This window comes from Schistocerca nitens, chromosome 5 (assembly GCF_023898315.1).
Source record: "Schistocerca nitens isolate TAMUIC-IGC-003100 chromosome 5, iqSchNite1.1, whole genome shotgun sequence".
Lineage (NCBI taxonomy): Eukaryota > Metazoa > Arthropoda > Insecta > Orthoptera > Acrididae > Schistocerca > Schistocerca nitens.
Genome location: NC_064618.1, coordinates 133,128,186 through 133,146,860, shown reverse-complemented (window position 1 = coordinate 133,146,860; position 18,675 = coordinate 133,128,186). Strand labels below are relative to the sequence as shown.

The window sequence follows — 18,675 nt, the reverse complement described above, 5'->3', positions numbered from 1 at the left end:
CCTTGCTAGGATGTAGGCTTGAATCCGTCGTCGCATACGATCTATGAGATCATCAAACCAACCCTCTTCTAAATTGTCCCACTGTTCAAGGACGAGTACGCACAGTATGCTGTCTTTGTCGACATCCAAAATCAATCGATCGCTCGAATTTTCGATTGGTTTCATGTCCGAGGAACAGGCAGGACACTCCATTCTGGTGATCCTAGAATGCTGAAGGATTGTGTGACGAAATTGTCACCACAATGGTGGCTATATGGTTGCACTATTGGTTGCAGAATATCGCCCCTGTGCCGTAGAGCGTGGAATGTCAGAATCTTGAACGTGGTAGGGTAGCTAGAAAGCCGGCCGGGGTGGCCGAGTGGTTTTAGGAGCTACAGTCTGGAACTGTGCGACCGCTACGGTCGCAGGTTCGAATCCTGCCTCGGGCATGGATGTGTGTGATGTCCTTAGGTTAGTTAGGTTTAAGTAGTTCTAAGTTCTAGGGGAGTGATGACCTCAGAAGTTAAGTCCCATAATGCTCAGAGCCATTTGAACCATTTGAAGCCAGAAAATCTGAAAAGGGCAAATGCAGAGGCACAGTCTAGATATAGTAGGAATCAGTGAAGTGAAATGGAAAGAGGACAAGGATTTCTGGTCAGATCAGTATAGCGTGACATCAACAGGAGCGTAAAATGGTATAAAGGGAATAGGATTCGTTATAACTAGGGCAGAGTGTGTGTTACTGTGAACAGTTCAGTGACACGGCTGTTCTTATCAGAATCGGCAGCAAACCAACACCGATAACGATTGTTCAGGTATACATGCCGACGTCGCAAGCTGAAGATGAAGAGATAGAGAAAGTGTATGAGGATACTGGAAGGGTAATACAATACGTAAAGGGAAATGAAAATGTAACAGTCCTGGGGGATTGGAATGCAGTTGTAGGGGAACGAGTAGAAGAAAAGGTTACAGGAGAATATGGGCTTGGGACAAGGATGAGAGAGGAGAACGACTAATTAAGTTTTGTAATTAATTTCAGCTAATAATAGCGAATACTATGTTCAAGAATGACAAGAGGACGAGGTATACTTGGAAAAGGCCAGGCGATACGGGAAGATTTCAGTTAGATTACATCATGTTCAGACAGAGATTCTGAAATCAGATACTCGATTGTAAGGCTTACTCAGGAATAGATATAGACTCAGATCACAATGTAGTAGTGATGAAGGGCAGGCTGAAATTTAAGAGATTAGTCAGGAAGAATCAATACGCAAAGAAATGAGATACGGAAGTACTAGGGAATGACGAGAAACACTTGAAGTTCTCTAAGGCTGTAGATACAGCAATAAAGAATAGTCCAGTAGTTAGTGCAGTTGAAGAGGAATAGATATCACTAAAAAGGACGATCACAGAAGTTGGAAAGAAAAACATACGTATAAAGAACATAACTGAGAAGACGCCATGGGTAACAGAAGAAATACTTCAGTTGATCGATGAAAGAAGAAAGTACAAAACTGTTCAACGAAATGTAGGAAAACAGAAATACAAGTCGCTGAGGAATGAAATAAATAGGAAGTGCAGCGAAGCTAGTACGAAATGGCTGCATGAAAAATGTGAAGAAATCGAAGGAGAAATGACTGTTGGAAGGACTGACTCAGCATATAGGAAAGTCAAAACAACCTTCGGTAAAATTAAAAGCATGGGTGATAAAATTCAGAATGCAACGGGAATTCCACTATGAGGGGAAAGATTTGTCTGATGTGATAGAAGAAGAAACAGGAGTCGATATAGAAGAGGTAGGGGACCCAGTATTAGAATCAAAATTTAAGAAAGCTTTGGGTGGCTTAAGACCAAATAAGGCAGAAGTAATAGAAAACATCCCATCCGAATTTCTAAAATCATCGGAGGAAGTAGCAACAATACGACTATCCACATTGGTTTGTAGAATGTATGAGTCTGGCGGCATACCATCTGTCTTTCTGAAAAATATCCTCACAATTCCGCAGACTGTAACAGCCGACAAGTGCGAGAATTATCGCACAATCACATTAACAGCTCATGAATCCAAGTTGCTTGCAAGAATAATACATAGAAAAATGGTAAAGAAAATTGATGGTGCGTTAGATGATTATCAGTTTGGTTTTAGAAAAGGTAAAGGCACCAAAGACGCAATTCTCACGTTGCGGTCGATAATGGAAGCAAGACCAAAGAAAAATCAAGATACGTTCATATGATGTGTCGAGCTGGAAAAAGCCTTCGAAAATGTAAAATGGTGCAAGATGTTCGAAATTCTGAGAAAAATAGGGCTGAGGTACAGGGAGAGCCGGATAATATACACTATATACAGGAGTAAAGAGGGAATAATGGGAGTGGACGATCAAGAACGATGTGCCCGGATTGAAAAGGGTGTAAGACAGGGTGTAGTCTTTTGTCCCTATTGTTCAATCTGTACATCGAAGAAGTAATGATGGAAATAAAAGAAAGGTTCAGGAGTGGAATTAAAATTCAACTTGAAAGGATATCATTGATACGATTCGCTGATGACATTGCTGTCCTGAAAGTGAAGAAGAATTACATAATCTGCTGAATGTAATAAATAATGGGATACAGAATATGGGTTGAGAGTAAATCGAAGAAAGACGAAGGTAATGAGAAGTAGCAGAAATGGGAACAGCGAGAAATTTAACATCAGGATTGATCCTCACGAAGTAGATAAAGTTAAGGAATACTATTACCTAGGCAGCAAAATAACCAGTGACGGACGGAGTAAGAAGGACACCAGAAGCAGACTAGCACTGGCAAAAAGGGCATTCCTGGCCAAGAGAAGTCTACTAGTATCAAACATAGGCCTTAATTTGAAGAAGAAATTTCTGAGAATGTACGTTTGGAGCACAGCACTGTATGGTAGTGAAAGAGGGACTGTGGGAAAACCGAAACAGAAGAGAATTGAAGAATTTGAGATACGATGCTATACGCGAATGTTGAACATTAGGTGGACTGATAAGGTGAGGAATGAGGAGGTTCTGCGCAGAATCGGAGAGAAAGGGAATACGAAGAAAACACTAACAAGGAGAAGGGACAGGATGGTAGGGCATCTCTTAAGACGTGAGGGAATGACTTCCATCGCGTTAGAGGGAGTTGTAGAAGGCAAAAACTGTAGAGAACGGCAGGGACTGGAATACATACAGCAAGTAACTGAGGACGTACGTTGCAAGTGCTACTCTGGGATGAAGAGGTTGGCACAGGAGAGGAATTCATGGTGGGTCGCATCAAACCTGTCAGTGGCCTGATGACTCAAACAAAGAAGAAGAAAACAACGGTAGAGCAGAGGGATTGCCTTCCACTACCGCGAGAGATACACTATGATCTCATGTAACACCACTCCAGAACATGACTTCACCACGACCTTACTGCTCATGTGAGAGACAGTTCGATATCACGGATCTTGGAGGCTAAAGTAGAAGCCCTGCTCGACTTATCCATCTTGACGCCTCAGCAGTCATCTCAAGCACAGAAAAAAGGGATACAGAGTTACGTCCATAAACAATACCCGACGCCGATCTTGGAGCGTCCATTCTACATTATATCTTTCCCATCCATAATGGAGTCCATGATGTTCTGGTGTGCGACATGGTGCTCGCCATGGTCATCAGGGGTGGAGGTACAGTAGTGCCCTAACAATTTGATGCGATACATGACGTCCTGTAGCCTCTGCGAATGCCTTATGGAGCACTCAGCCCACGGTTCCATTGACTCTATCATCCCCTGCACCTACCGGACGTGGACGACCCGTTCGTTGTAAGTCCTCAACACTACCTGTCAACTGGAACCGATTCCATGCCCGAACCACATCATTTTGTCTCCAGTGCACAAATCGAGCAACTTCTCTGGTTGAAAAGCCTTCTGCACGTAACGCGATGTTGTGGACCCAATAATCGTTAGCGATTGTCCTTTGTGGCCTGATGGATGTCCACTCTACTGTTCCACAGAAGTTCTAGTGAGTCCCTACTGCTGCTTTACTTTCAGCGGAGTTGCTGCAATCCATTTGCTTGCGGCATTCTACCATGACTGACTGTCATGCGGGGTCCAGGGTTCAATTCCCAGCCATATCGGAGATTTTATCCAATAGGGGACTGGGTGTTGTGTTGTTATAATTGCACCATCTTCGACGTGCCTGTCGTAGAATTAGCGTCAAATAAAAGACTTGCAATAGGCTGTTGAACAATCCCAGATGGGGTCACCTGGAAAAAAAAGGTCAGAGATGACCTCCCCATCGGTACACGAGCAGTCACAATAGCAACACACTTGCATGACATCTCGGGATGATGCATAGCTTTTGTTGTTGTATTTCAGCACGTTACATGTTTCAGTTAACTGTTCACTCGCATCTATCCAAAGAGTTGCACCACATATCGTTCTTCGTTTGGATGCAATACTGCAGTCCTTCTGCTGTGAGTTAGGAATTCTTTCAAACGTCCCCGCCTCATGTCGCGAATCTTGACGAAGCTGTACGAGTCGCTCCCACAGTACTTCAACTATGTCGACAGGAATGTTGTACACTTTTGAGATGACCCAGACAGAAAAGTCAAGAGGAATCAGTCAGGTGATATTGGAGGATAAGGTGCAAGCCCTGCTCGACCTGTCCATTTCAGCGCGTTAGAATTCGTCTCACGTCAGCAGTAAAATGTGAGAGTGTTTTATCATGCATCTATTTCATCCCCTAACCATGGGCCACTGGTGAATTTTGGGCCGATTTAGATGGGAACTTCATCGAAAATTATAAGTTTCAAATACATTTGCGCTCATTAGGATAGCATTTCATACTGAAGTCAGTAGCGCCTTATAACCAAACATATGCAATTATCCCACAAACGCCTGGTTTGCGGATCGACTTGTACTGAAACTTCTTACTTCTGTTGTTGTGTACTTTCAGCCGCGTCAGTTATCGCTATTAACACTGATTCATTTAACGCTTATTCAGCTTGTATCCAGGATTTCCATAAAAAGTGCGTGATTATTACAGGCGATAGCACTCGTCAGAACTAGAAAAAAATTAGTCACCATATCTTCTGAGAGATTAGCTGTCACCTCACATTTTCATTAACGTGCAGCTAACTTAAATTATTTATACGTATATGAATATTTAAATTCGCTTCTGAAAGCAGTACCTACTTTGAGGAAGCTGATTATAAAACTGCAGTGAAAGAAAAGAAATCGTCCAGAAGCGCATTACGACTGTCGGACAGCCGCGTGAAAGGCGCATGTTTTGTTGCTTTTCTGCCGCCAGTCCCTACTGACTGATCATGTGATTACGCCGTGAAGTGCAGGTGGAGAAACCTAAGGAAAGCAAAGCCAACTCATTGTGGCTTGGACGGTAGCAACGAACGGATCGACGACGTCGCAGACAATTGGAAACGAGGTTAAACAATGGTTGTGTGTATTGCTCCTTCCTTGTTTATTATCTTTGGACAGATCATTAAATGGAAGAAGAGGCCAACTATCACTCATTTTAACCCTCCTAGTACCACTGGCGTCAATATGACCCTATAGCCACATGAAAATGTATATCTCCCCTGTTTTCAGTACTATTGTTTTCATAATACGTGACTTCCTCACTTTGAGTCACGTGTGTCCAAACACTGGGGCCAATTTAGCCCAAATCACTTTTTTTGCTTGTCCAGAATAGAATGATGACTGTTGCGTTGAACAGCATTTATACAAAAAGCTGCAACAATGAAAGTATTATTTCCCATTTATTTTTGTACCCATCGTTAGGGCTTCTTTGCCTCAGCTGCTTTGTACCGCTGGGATCAATATGACACTATAAGTACCTCAGAAGTACACTGGGTGATTTTTTGACCATGTACAAATGAGATGAGAGATACGGAAGAAGAATGAACTCATGTCCGGAAAAGCATGGTTTCCATGTTAGAGACCATTTATTCAATAATACTTTGTTACAGAGCCTGCGTTTTAATACGCGCTGAACCATGCAGGCACAGTTTCAGTATGCATGGTTTCCTCCTAGAAGGTGGTACTGTTTCTCATCCGTCATGCCCTAGCGAACCGTTCTGGCATAGTCATTGGTAATTTTGTGTCCGATTCACTTCTCTTGCTGACTCACCTTGTAGTGGATGTAATACGGCGTTGTACGCAATGGTTCCATATTCGAATCGAGAGCTTGCCGACATGGTGTTTACTTACTGAAAGGCAAATGGAAACGGACGGCTGACAGCAAGGTTGTATCAGCGGACCTATCTCATCCGACAACAACCACAGCAGTCAATGTTTGCAATAGTGTTCCGCCGTTTGTCTGAGACAAGGTCCTTTCAGGAACAGGAATTCATGAAGTACGTACCAGAAATGTTCGGACACCAGATTTGGAGCAAAATGTGGTTAACACTGTGGAAGGTGACCATGTCAGTACCAGGCAGTTGAGTCGCTAGTACAGGGTAAGCCAGACGACAGTGTGGAACATTCTCCATGACAACTGTCACTACCCTTATGACTTACAGCGTGTGCAGGTCTTACTAGCTACAGACTTTCCACATCGGGAGCAGTTTTATCATTCGTTTCTTCACCAGGCATCCACGATTCCGGCGATTACGGGATTTGTGTCATCCATCCTATTCACAGATGAGGCCACCGTTACGCGGAGTGGTATCTTCACCTCTCATAACAGTCATCTGTGGGATAGGATGCAGAGCCTCCGTGGTAAGGTGATAGCGAATCATCACCATCGGTGCAGCCGGAATATGTGGGTCGGAATGATTGGCAACCGTATTTTGGGATCAGTCTAACAGGCCGGAAATTTCGGTATTTCTTGCGGATGACTTTGACTACCTTGCTGGAAGAAGTGCCATTCATGTTTCGAAGGGTTGTATGGCTGCTAGATGATGGAGCTCCAGCACACTTCGACATTAACGTCCGGACGCATCTCAACCGTTCTTCCCTGCTCGATGTACTGGACGAAGGGCTCCAGTTGCATGACCTGCTCCAGTTGCATGGCCTGCTCGTTCACCGGATCTCAAACCGTGCGATTTGTGGTTACGGGGCCATCTCAAAAGTATCGAGTATGCAGAGCCCATTCCAGATGTGGAACACTGGAGCAGCGTACTCATGCTGTCTTTGACACTGTTCGGGTGCAACCTGGCCGATGTGAACGTGTGATACAGAACATGCTACGGCATGCACACGCGTGCGTCGATGCACAAGGAAACAACTGTCAGCACATAATGTAAATGTGGCTGCGTGGTACAGCGCGTATTAGACCACATTCTCTGTAACAATGTACGATTGAATAAATGGCCTCTAGATTGGAAACAGTGCATTTCCGGGCATAAATTCATTGAACCTTTTTTATTCCGTATCCTCTCATCGCATAATTCCTAGAGTATGTACACAGTGGAGAAAATCATCCTGTTAATCTCCCTTGTTTTCAAAGCTACTATTTTCAGAATACAAGGTGAAGAAAAAATGCGAAACTTGAAGGTCGGCATGCGTTTCCGCATCCAGATTCAAGATAAAAGTTTATATAGCAAAATCAGATCAGGTGCATTTCGAAAAATGTATGAAAACAAGGCGCTGACGACAATGTCACTTTTCGCAGAGCATAGAAATGTACAGAGGAACGTGTGTCAGCCTGCACCATGTTGCGAACCGTCGTAGCTCACTGAGTAGACTGCTAGAACGTCAAACCCACATCCATTATGGAGCTATGGTCAGAGGTCTTATCAGGTTCCTTTTTTATTTTTTTCATGTTCATTCACTAGTTCTCGTCGTTTATGAGCAAGACATTATTTTGTCACATGACAACAGCCTATCACATGACAGTGGTTGCACGTGTTACTAATTGCGCAGTCACAGCTATAATTGGTGCTGTCAAATTTATATAGGCGGCTTCCCGATGGAGTAAACAAACGGTGAACACGTCGATATGCTGTTGGTGCTGGGTGCATCCGATAACCAAGCCGCTGCTACTGCTCTTGTGTATATTGCCGGTACTCGCAAGGGGGCCATCATGATGAGAGCGTTTTTCGTCAACTGGAGCAACACCGTCAGGAAACCGGCAATCTGTACCCTCAAGTAATGAAGAGTGGTCGTCCGAGGACTAGACATACACCACAAACAGAGGACGTGATTCATGAAAACGTTCAGCAATCACTTCCGGAATACCTGTGCTAGTACAAGGCAGTTACAGATGTCTCAAAGATTATTCATTGAAGTACGAGGTGCATTCAAGTTCTAAGGCCTCCGATTATTTTTCTCCGGACTGGAAACAGATAGAAACATGCGCATTGTTTTAAAATGTGGCCGCGTTCATTGTCAATACGTCCCAGAGATGGCAGCACCGTATGGCAGATGGAATTTTACCGCCAGCGGTGAGAATGAGAACTGTTTTAAATGCTTAAAATGGCGACGTTTTCCTTACTTGAACAGCGTGCAATCATTCGTTTTCTGAATTTGCGTGGTGTGAAACCAATTGAAATTGATCGACAGTTGAAGGAGACATGTGGTGATGGAGTTATGGATGTGTCGAAAATGCGTTCGTGGGTGCGACACTTTAATGAAGGCAGAACATCGTGTGACAACAAACTGAAACAACCTCGGGCTAGCACAAGCCGGTCTGACGACATGATCGAGAAAGTGGAGAGAATTGTTTTGGGGGATCGCCGAATGACTGTTGAACAGATCGCCTCCAGAGTTGGCATTTCTGTGGGTTCTGTGCTCACAATCCTGCATGACGACCCGAAAATGCGAAAAGTGTCATCCAGGTGGGTGCCACGAATGCTGACGGACGACCACACGGCTGCCCGTGTGGCATGTTGCCAAGCAATGTTGACGCACAACGACAGCATGAATGGGACTTTCTTTTCGTCGGTTGTGACAATGGATGAGACGTGGATGTCATTTTTCAATCCAGAAACAAAGCGCCAGTCAGCTCAATGGAAGCACACAGATTCACCGCCACCAAAAAAATTTCGGGTAACCGAGGGTGCTGAAAAAATGATGGTGTCCATGTTCTGGGACAGCGAGGGCGTATTCCTTACCCATTGCGTTCCAAAGGGCACTACGGTAACAGATGCATCCTACGAAAATGTTTTGAAGAACAAATTCCTTCCTGCATTGCAACAAAAACGTCCGGGAAGGGCTGCGCGTGTGCTGTTTCACCAAGACAACGCACCCGCACATCGAGCTAACGTTACGCAACAGTTTCTTCGTGATAACAACTTTGAAGTGATTCCTCATGCTCCCTACTCACCTGACCTGGCTCCTAGTGACTTTTGGCTTTTTCCAACAATGAAAGACACTCTCCATGGCCGCACATTCACCAGCCGTGCTGCTATTGCGTCAGCGATTTTCCAGTGGTCAAAACAGACTCCTAAAGAAGTCTTCGCCACTGCTGCCATGGAATCATGGCGTCAGCGTTGTGAAAAATGTGTACGTCTCCAGGGCGATTAAGTCGAGAAGTAATGCCAGTTTCATCGATTTTGGGTGAATAGTTAATTAGAAAGAAAATCGGAGGCCTTAGAACTTGAATGCACCTCGTATTGCACGATGAACAACTACACCCATAGCATTACACATTAACTCAAGAAGGCTGCATTCCATGAGTTCAGTTTTCGACTGCGTTTTGCACCAAGTGGATGATTTTGAACATTTAATAAATAACGTGATATGGACTGCTGAAGCTAGCTTCATTTTTGATGGTATTTTCAACCTCCACTACAGCCGTTGTTGGTCGGAACACAACCCACATGTCACTCATGAACGTGGCTTTCAGGTTCACTTCGGCATAAACTTGTGGTCTGGAAACGTGGAAGAAGTGCCTTTGGGCCCTTATTTATTTCCGGACAAGTTGAATGCTCCCCTGTGTCGTACGTTTCTTTATAATATGTTCCCTTCCGCATTAGAAAACGTTCCACTTGGCATTCAGCGACACTTATAGTTTCAACATGATGGTGCACCGCCACATTTTAGAATGAATGTGCATAACTATTTAAACGAAGCGTTTTCAGGGAAATGGATCGGTTGTAGAGGGCCACTGTTCTTGTCTCCACGTTTCAGGGACGTCAGTCCATTAGATTTTTCTTTGTGGGGACTGTTCCGGCGTAACGACAAACGCCGGCGCGACGATGAAGAACGGAAGTTGAGTATTGTCAATTTATCTTGCTGTAATAAACGCCATTAATACGAGTTGCTTGAATTGTTGTCTAGCGATCTGAGAAAACAGCTTCCTAGGCACCCTACAATAGATGAGTGGGCAGGATACTACAAGGACACTTGGATACAAATTGATACTTTAACTGAAAAACAAACTTTTGCTACGAACGCGACTCGAACATTGGCAAGTCGGTGTATTTTTTCCCCACGGCATTGCCTCATCTCATTGAGCTAGTGGGACAGCCCCAGCTCTGTGTAGAGTTCGTGTCTAACATTCTGCGTGGTGTCTGTTTGTTCTATATCGTGTCTCCCTACCACTTTCGCGCAACGACACTCTGAGCGTGTTTTTTAGGGAATTGACTAGTTTGAACCTGGGACCTGTTGCTGGTAAGGAGACGTCAGACCACACATGATATGTAGAGTTCAGAAGAGTTCAGTGAGACTAGCGATGATATAACCAAATACTTAATGATTTCAGTGTCAGCTCCACTGCACTCCCTGTAAAAGAATCTTAATACTAACTAAATTTAGTGGAAGGGGTTCAAGGCTTTCCTATTTTTAGTTAGCTGGTAAAATAACGTCGAAAAAGCAGTCACGTTTACCATCGGAAATTTTATTCTACTCACAAAACATTGTTTATAAATTGCACTATTGATAAAAGGAAATGTTTTAATACAGGATGGTAAAAACCGACTGCGTTCAACAAAAATGTGAACGAATATTCCCTGAATGGGTTTCCAAGTTCTACAATGGATCGAAGGATGACCTATGCCATATCACATCTATAATCTAGGTTTAAATTAAGTTTCACAAAAGAGAAAATTATCAAAATGGTCTACAGTGACCCTCAGTTATCTTTAATTACTTATCTAACTTGTCGTAAATTACAGTGGCTGATGTGGCTTCTCAATAACTATATTACAGAAAAATCATCGCGTTTCAGATTTTTACTTCAAGTGGCAAATGTGAACACCATGAGCTTTAATTGACGATCGACACTAGTATTACGCAAAAAGGGGGTGTAACAGATGAGACTTCTGCAGTTCTGAGTGAAGCTTTATGCGCTGTTATGCGGCATCACGTGCGTTCATTACCTTGTCGGTGTTCGTCAGGGGGCAGCGGGCAGCACAGCTCCGCTCACCTCGCCGTCTCGGAAGCAACTCTCTCCTAACTTCTCCTTACTACAATTTACCGAAGTTGGTTTAAAAAAACTGTCTGGCTGTGTTTTCATCTGACCAATCAGGGTCTCAATGTTAACCTTAAGCTCTGCCTACAAAAATTCTGTCTATCCAACGAGAAACGTTATACTTTTCGTGGTGGGGCAATATTTTTAAAGTTTGAAATGTAACAGAGACGCGAAAAAGTCTCACGTTAAAACTTGCAGCTGGTGTGGTCCTTTTAGTGTTATCGTAAGATCTATACTGTTCTTCTGGAGGGCTCTATCTTTTAACATGGGCTGGGGGGTGGTCCTGACGTAACAGAGACGCGAAAAAGTCTCACGCTAAAACTTACGGCTGGGGTGGCCCTTTTAGTGTTATCGTAAGATCTATACTGTTCTTCTGGAGGGCTCTAGCTTTTAACATGGGCTGGGGGGTGGTCCTAGCGGTTATCTGGCAACGTGGGTGTCCGTCCCTTATCGTAGGGCCTTCTAGCTTAACACGGTTCTGTTCTCGGCTTCTCATTTCTCCCCTCGGAACTGCGTCTGTCTCACGGTGGGAGGCTATGACATGCATTTAGGCATTCTTGTGTTAGTCTGTGGTATTCCATTTGCTCACTCGTTACTCGTATTACTTTGGTTAATTTAATGTCACGATTTATTCGGAGCAATGTGACATACTACTGGATTTGCTTATCATGTCAGGGTTTGCATGGAAGGTGATGGATTTGCCTGACACCTTACACGTGCTACCTGTTCTTGGCCACGCTGCAAGCAGTTACAGTATTGCTAGAGCCTCGTTTTTTATTCACATTCCTATTAAACCTGTTGGCGGGACTAGGTTTTGCTATGCTGTCCTCCAAGTACGGCGTTTTTTCTCCACCCTGTGTATGACCTTCTCCTCCTGAGTCAATAATATCCAATGATGTTTTGTTCAGCTGTATATTTAGAAAACATTAGGATTTATTTACAGTTTTTGCAACGAGTATCAAATGGCTCTAAGCACTACGGGACTTAACGTATGAGGTCATCAGTCCCCTAGACTTAGAACTACGTGAAACATCCCTTAACAAAAATTTAGGAATTACTGTGCTGGTAAACCTCTTACGTTATTTGATTTTCAAAGAGCTGAGCAAAACTGAACGAACCCAGACATTTCTCTCTTTACTTATTCTGATCATCACTAAACTGACACACAATATTTTTAGCGCAACGCAATCTGACTTTCAATAATCCCTACAAAAGAATGGCCGTGACTAACAGTAACCAATACCTTTCATGAATCACTTACCTCACACAAACCTTCGTTACTCGAACTACTGCAATACAGGGAGCGCCAATACTGCCAGCTAAATAAAAGATTCTAACTACTGAAGGCACTAACTACTGATAGGCATAGTTAGCAAATGAAACATTTTGATAGAGAACATCCAATGTATTTACCTTAATAGTGTTCAAAAGTCATTATATATATATATATATCAGTTCATGACATCCGGTCTTATAAATTTCGTTTTTCTGACGGACACAGTCCAGATCGTCCGCTCTCAAAACTCTGCCATCTCTCTCCCCTCATCCACCACTGCTGGCGGCTCACCTACTGCGCAACGCTACGCTCTGTTCACATCCAACTGCCCAACTACAATAGCAAATATTTCAACAATGCCAACCAGCCACAGACTGCACACATAACAGTCATTGATGTTCACACAGAGCGCTACGTGGCGTTAGAAACATAAAAACCTAAACAGCCTACTTACATAGCCCCTATGCTCCCCACATTCACCAGTGCTGGCGGCTCACCTCCAACTGCACAACGCTACGCGCTGTTCACATCCAGCTGCCCAACACTACAATAGCGGATATTGCAACAATGCCAACCAGCCACAGACTGCACACAGCACAGTCAGTGATTTTCACACAGAGCGCTACTCGGCGTTACCAACATAAAATCCTAAACAGCCTACTTACATACGTAAAACTAACTAACCTAAGGACATCACACACATCCATGCCCGAAGCAGGATTCGAACCTGCGATCGTAGCAGCTGCGTGGTTCCGGACTGAAGCGCCGAGAACCGCACGGCCACAGCGGCCGGCGCAGCGAGTATCACTAGAGTCATATGACCCCAATCTAAATCTTTTACTTTTGTTTTATTTCTTGAAGTAACGTTTGAGAAAACAAAATGAAGACTATTACTTTGAACAGCTGTAATGTATGTTTTTCTGTTATTTCTTTAAAATACTGCCAATATATCCCATGTAAATTTCTTGGGGTCATTATGGCCTAAGTGGCTCACAGTGAAACAAAAAAAAAAAAAAAAAAATCCTGGTAGTAGGAAGTTTAAGTTGTAGACTGTTATTTTCACATTGTCCGTCGGCATCAACTGTTAATATACAAAACTACTTCCTTTTCCACAAAACTGATTAATCATGTTCGACACTTAATCGAACAAAACGAGTTACACCATTTTACTTACAGTATTCACATCTTTCTTACACCCTCGATATTCCATGCCAGATGTTAATTTTATCTGCCTTATTATCACGGGAGAACAGTGTGCTGACCTCATGCCTCTCCGTATCGTATCTGCGTGACGCCACACGGCAGATAACGACACGACAGCGGTCGACACTGCGTCCTCTTCAGACCCTGATTGTGTTTGGTAGTTCAGTATAAAATATGGCTGGAGAACATTTTGAGTCTAATGAAGAGATAACTGATGCTGAAAATGAAACTTCCTGGCAGATTAAAACTGTGTGCCGGACCGAGGCTCGAATTCGGGACCTTCGCCTTTCGCGGGCAAGTGCTCTACCAACTGAGCTACCCAAGCAGCGGACATGCCATGTCTCCGCAATATCCTTTCTTTCAGGAGTGCTGGTTCTGCAAGGTTCGCAGGAGAGCTTCTGTAAAGTTTGGAAGGTAGGAGGCGAGGTATTGGCAGAAGTAAAGCTGTGAGGACGGGGCGTGAGTCCTGCTTGGGTAGCTCAGTTGGTAGAGCACTTGCCCGCGAAAGGCAAAGGTCCCGAGTTAGAGTCTCGGCCCGGCACACAGTTTTAATCTGCCAGGAAGTTTCATATCAGCGCACACTCCGCTGCAGAGTGAAAATCTCATTCTGGATGTTGAAAATGTTTTTTGTAGGATTCCGAGAAATTCAGTTTAGGGATGGTATCCAATCAGTGAAAAACCAGTGGACAATGTCCATTGACGTAAGAGGGGCTGCGATATAATATAGAGACAGCTGAAGTGCTCCTACCTGACAGCACCTCCCAGCGCTTGCTCTCCGTGTCGGACTCGAGGGCGTCGAAGACGGCGGCGCCGACGAGCAGGTAGGTGAACGTGCACACCACCAGCGACAGGGTGCGGACGTTCTGCCTCTTCATGGTCGCCGGCGCCGCCTCCGCTGCCGCTCCAACGAGGCCTCACCGCACTGCGCCGTGAAAAGAGACAGGTTTCAAAATGTGGGATGGTACCTATGCAGTAACACCGAGCAAGTTAGAGGCTATGGACCTCGTTTATAAGGAACTGGAATTCTATTACAATACTTGCTACACAGCTAAATACATGACTCTTTGTCGTTAGAGCTCACTTTTTGTCCGTGTATGCTGTCAAGTATAAAAATTATGGATATAGGATTCTGCCTTGAAGAAACATAGTTTTCTTCATTAACACCGATACATGTTTCTGTGAAGTCACCATCATGTTTGGTTTCATTTTTTTAGTCTAATCACAGATAAAACTTGTGGTGTCACCGCCAGACACGACACTTGCTAGGTGGTAGCCTTTAAATCGGCCGCGGTCCGTTAGTATACGCCGGACCCGCTTGTCGCCGCTATCAGGGATTGCAGACCGAGCGCCGCCACACGACAGGTCTAGTCTAGAGAAACTCCCTAGCACTCGCCTCAGTTGTACAGCCGGCTTTGCTAGCGATGGTTCACTGTCTACAGACGCTCTCAATTGCAGACGACAGTTTAGCATAGCCTTCAGCTACGTCATTTGCTACGAACTAGCAAGGCGCCGTATTCAGTTACTATAATCTGAACAGATAATATTGTGAATCATGTACCGTCAAGAGCGACGTTCATCTTTAATGGATTAAAGTTATCAAACTAATTTCGTCCGCTTTCTGAATTCTCATTCCTTGTCATGTTCCAGACCTCACGTCAGTATAGTTCTTCCCTCTTCACGGCAGCCTGCGTGAGCTAAAACGCGTGCATTTCGGCCTCCTCTAGTAACACGGTGTTGGCTCTTCAGCCAACACAACAAAACTTTCGCGTGATAATATACAGGGTGGTCCATTGATAGTGACCAAGCCAAATATCTCACGAAATAAGCATCAAACGAAAAAACTTCAAAGAACGAAATTCGTCTAGCGTGAGGGGGGCTATGGCGAGATGGTTGGCCCCTAGATGGCGCTGCCATAGGTCAACTGCGTTTTTTTAAATAGGAACCCCCATTTTTATTACATATTCGTGTAGTACGTAAGGAAATATGAATGTTTTAGTTGGACCACTTTTTTCGCTTTGCGAGAGATGGCGCTGCAATAGTCACAAACGAATAAGTACGTGTATCACGTAACATTCCGCCAGTGCGGACGGTATTTGCTTCGTCATACATTACCTGTGTTAAAATGGACCGTTTACCAATTGCGGAAAAGGTCGACATTGTTTTGATGTATGGCTATTGTGGTCAAAATGCCCAACTGCCGCGAAGCCCTGACAAGTATGAGGGTCTCGGCGGTGGCCGCAGAAGGGTGTGGGCGTGAGCCTCCCTGGAGCCGCCGTCGGTGCAGATCTTGGTGGTAGTAGCAAATACTCCAGCGAGGCCCTAGAGGGCTGACGCGGAGAAGGGTTCCGTGCGAACAGCCGTTGCACACGAGTCAGTCGATTCTAAGCCCTAGGAGATATCCGATGTTGATGGGGGCCGTCAAATTAGTAGATAGCGTCGGAAGTTCCATGCGGCATTTCGCGGATGATGCTGTAGTATACAGAGAAGTTGCAGCATTAGAAAACTGCAGCGAAATGCAGGAAGATCTGCAGCGGATAGGCAGTTGGTGCAGGGAGTGGCAACTGACCCTGAACATAGACAAATGTAATGTATTGCAAATACATAAAAAGAAGGATCCTTTATTGTATGATTATATGATAGCGGAACAAACACTGGTAGCAGTTACTTGTGTAAAATATCTGGTAGTATGCGTGTGGAACGATTTGAAGTGGAATGATCATATAAAATTAATTGTTGGTAAGGCGGGTGCCAGGTTGAGATTCACTGGGAGAGTCCTTAGAAAATGCAGACCATCAACAAAGGAGGTGACTTACAAAACACTCGTTCGACCTATACTTGAGTATTGCTCGTCAGTGTGGGATCCGTACCAGGTCGGGTTGACAGAGGAGATAGAGAAGATCCAAAGAAGAGCGGTGTGTTTCGCCACAGGGTTATTTGGTAAGCGCGATAGCGTTACGGAGATGTTCAGCAAACTCAAGCGGCAGACTCTGCAAGAGAGGCGCTCTGCATCGCGGTGTAGCTTGCTGTCCAGGTTTCGAGAGGGTGCGTTTCTGGATGAGGTATCGAATATATTGCTTCCCCCTACTTATACCTCCCGAGGAGATCACGAATGTAAAATTAGAGAGATTCGAGCGCGCACGGAGGCTCTCCGACAGTCGTTCTTCCCGCGAACCACACGCGAGTGGAACAGGAAAGGGAGGTAATGACAGTGGCACGTAAAGTGCCCTCCGCCACCACCGTCGGGTGGCTTGCGGAGTATAAATGTAGATGTAAATGTAGATCTTTTTCTTTATTTCGCTCTACGATTGTGTACAGCGTGTTCTGTGGTACGCTTAGGTTCACGTTACTATACGACGTTTTATATGCCACTATTACCGTAACAATTCGGAACGACTTGTCATAGACATTTTGTCAGCTGTTGCTTTTTTCCGAGTTTCATGTACTATCAAGTGCATTTTCTCCGAAGTTGTTCTCTGCAATATAAGGAAAACTTTCTTTGTTATACTTACATATACATTATAATGCGACGGCTAATATACACGTTGACTGTTGCCTACATTTACAAATATACTTCGGAGCCGTCAGTTGTGCCCGTGTACTGTGGCAGCTACTGCAGCCTCTCAGTCGCAATATAGGCAACTACAAGCGAGCTGTCAAGGGACGTGTTTCAGGGCCCCGGATATAGAAGCTATCACAGAGGTGACAGCACGGCTGAGCTGCACCACTCCCCCCCCGCCCACTCCCCCTCCCCCAACCACGTCTCCAGCGCACACCGTGACGCAAGCCTCTCCCGCTGCCCATTGATTGCCAGCGGAGGCGGCTACCCGCAACCCGCTACACGCGACCGCTACGCGCCTTGGCTTGCCGCACGCTGTATACGTGGTTGGACGTTCGTAAGCTTTGTATATTTACACAGAGAAGTCCAAAAATGTATCCACTATTTAAAAGTCTATAACTGGCAAACTAATTGACGGAGTTGTATCGTCTTTGGTAGTGTAATACTCGTAGTTTGCAGTTCCGGCAATCGCCACACAAACGCTGTATCGCGTTGTTTTGTTTTGTCAGATGACAGTCGCCAGATAGTCAGTGTTTTGTTCATAGTTGCACCTAGTCACTCGAGTAAACTTGGCTGGCGCAAGGCTTACATTCGATGAAAGGAAGTCAGTTTTGAAGCGGTATTTTAAGCACGAAAACATTAATGAGGTTCAACGGCAATGGTGAAATGAGTATCAAACAGATCCACCGACACGTTTAACGATTCGTCGCATTCGAGACAAATTTGAAGACGAAGGCTTTGTTAAAGACGTATACAAACAACGATCTGGACGACCTGTAACAGTAACAAGTCCAGCTAACTCCCGTCGTGTGTTACAATTCACTCGCTCGCCACAGAAGTCAGTGAGGCAGTGTGCCCGTAAAACTGGAGTGAGTCGCTCAAGTGTTCGGCGAATTTTGAAGACAGCAAAGTGGAAGTGCTACATCCCACGATTGCTACACGCAATGAACGAGGACGACCCAGATCGTAGAATGGAATACTGCGAGTGGTTTACTAACATGGTACGCAACAATGAAGAGTTTGCTGAGATGATTGTGTGGTCTGATGAGGCACAGTTCAAACTCAATGGCACAGTAAATCGCCACAATTGCATCTACTGGGCCGCCGAAAATCCGAACGCCGTGGATTTGTCAGGAGTAAATGTGTGGTGTGGGTTGTCTTACCGAAGCTTGATTGGGCCATTCTTCTTTGACGGCACAGTTACCAGTGAGGTGTACCTTCAGAAGCTTCAGACATTCATTTTACCTGCCACCCGAGACTTGTATGGAGACGGAAGAGTTTACTTTCAACAAGATGGTGCCCCAGCCCACT

At 44.7% G+C, this 18,675-nt stretch overlaps 1 protein-coding gene across 1 annotated transcript in view; it reads right to left on the bottom strand.

The window, feature by feature from the left end:
• The window catches only part of LOC126260306 (two pore potassium channel protein sup-9), a 94,451-nt gene that overhangs the window by 60,992 nt on the left and 14,784 nt on the right, over window positions 1-18,675 (bottom strand). The window contains exon 2 of the mRNA XM_049957630.1: window positions 14,557-14,730. Within this exon, the coding sequence (XP_049813587.1) occupies window positions 14,557-14,683 (127 nt within the window). The 5' untranslated portion in view covers window positions 14,684-14,730. The remainder of the gene's footprint in view (window positions 1-14,556; window positions 14,731-18,675) is intronic.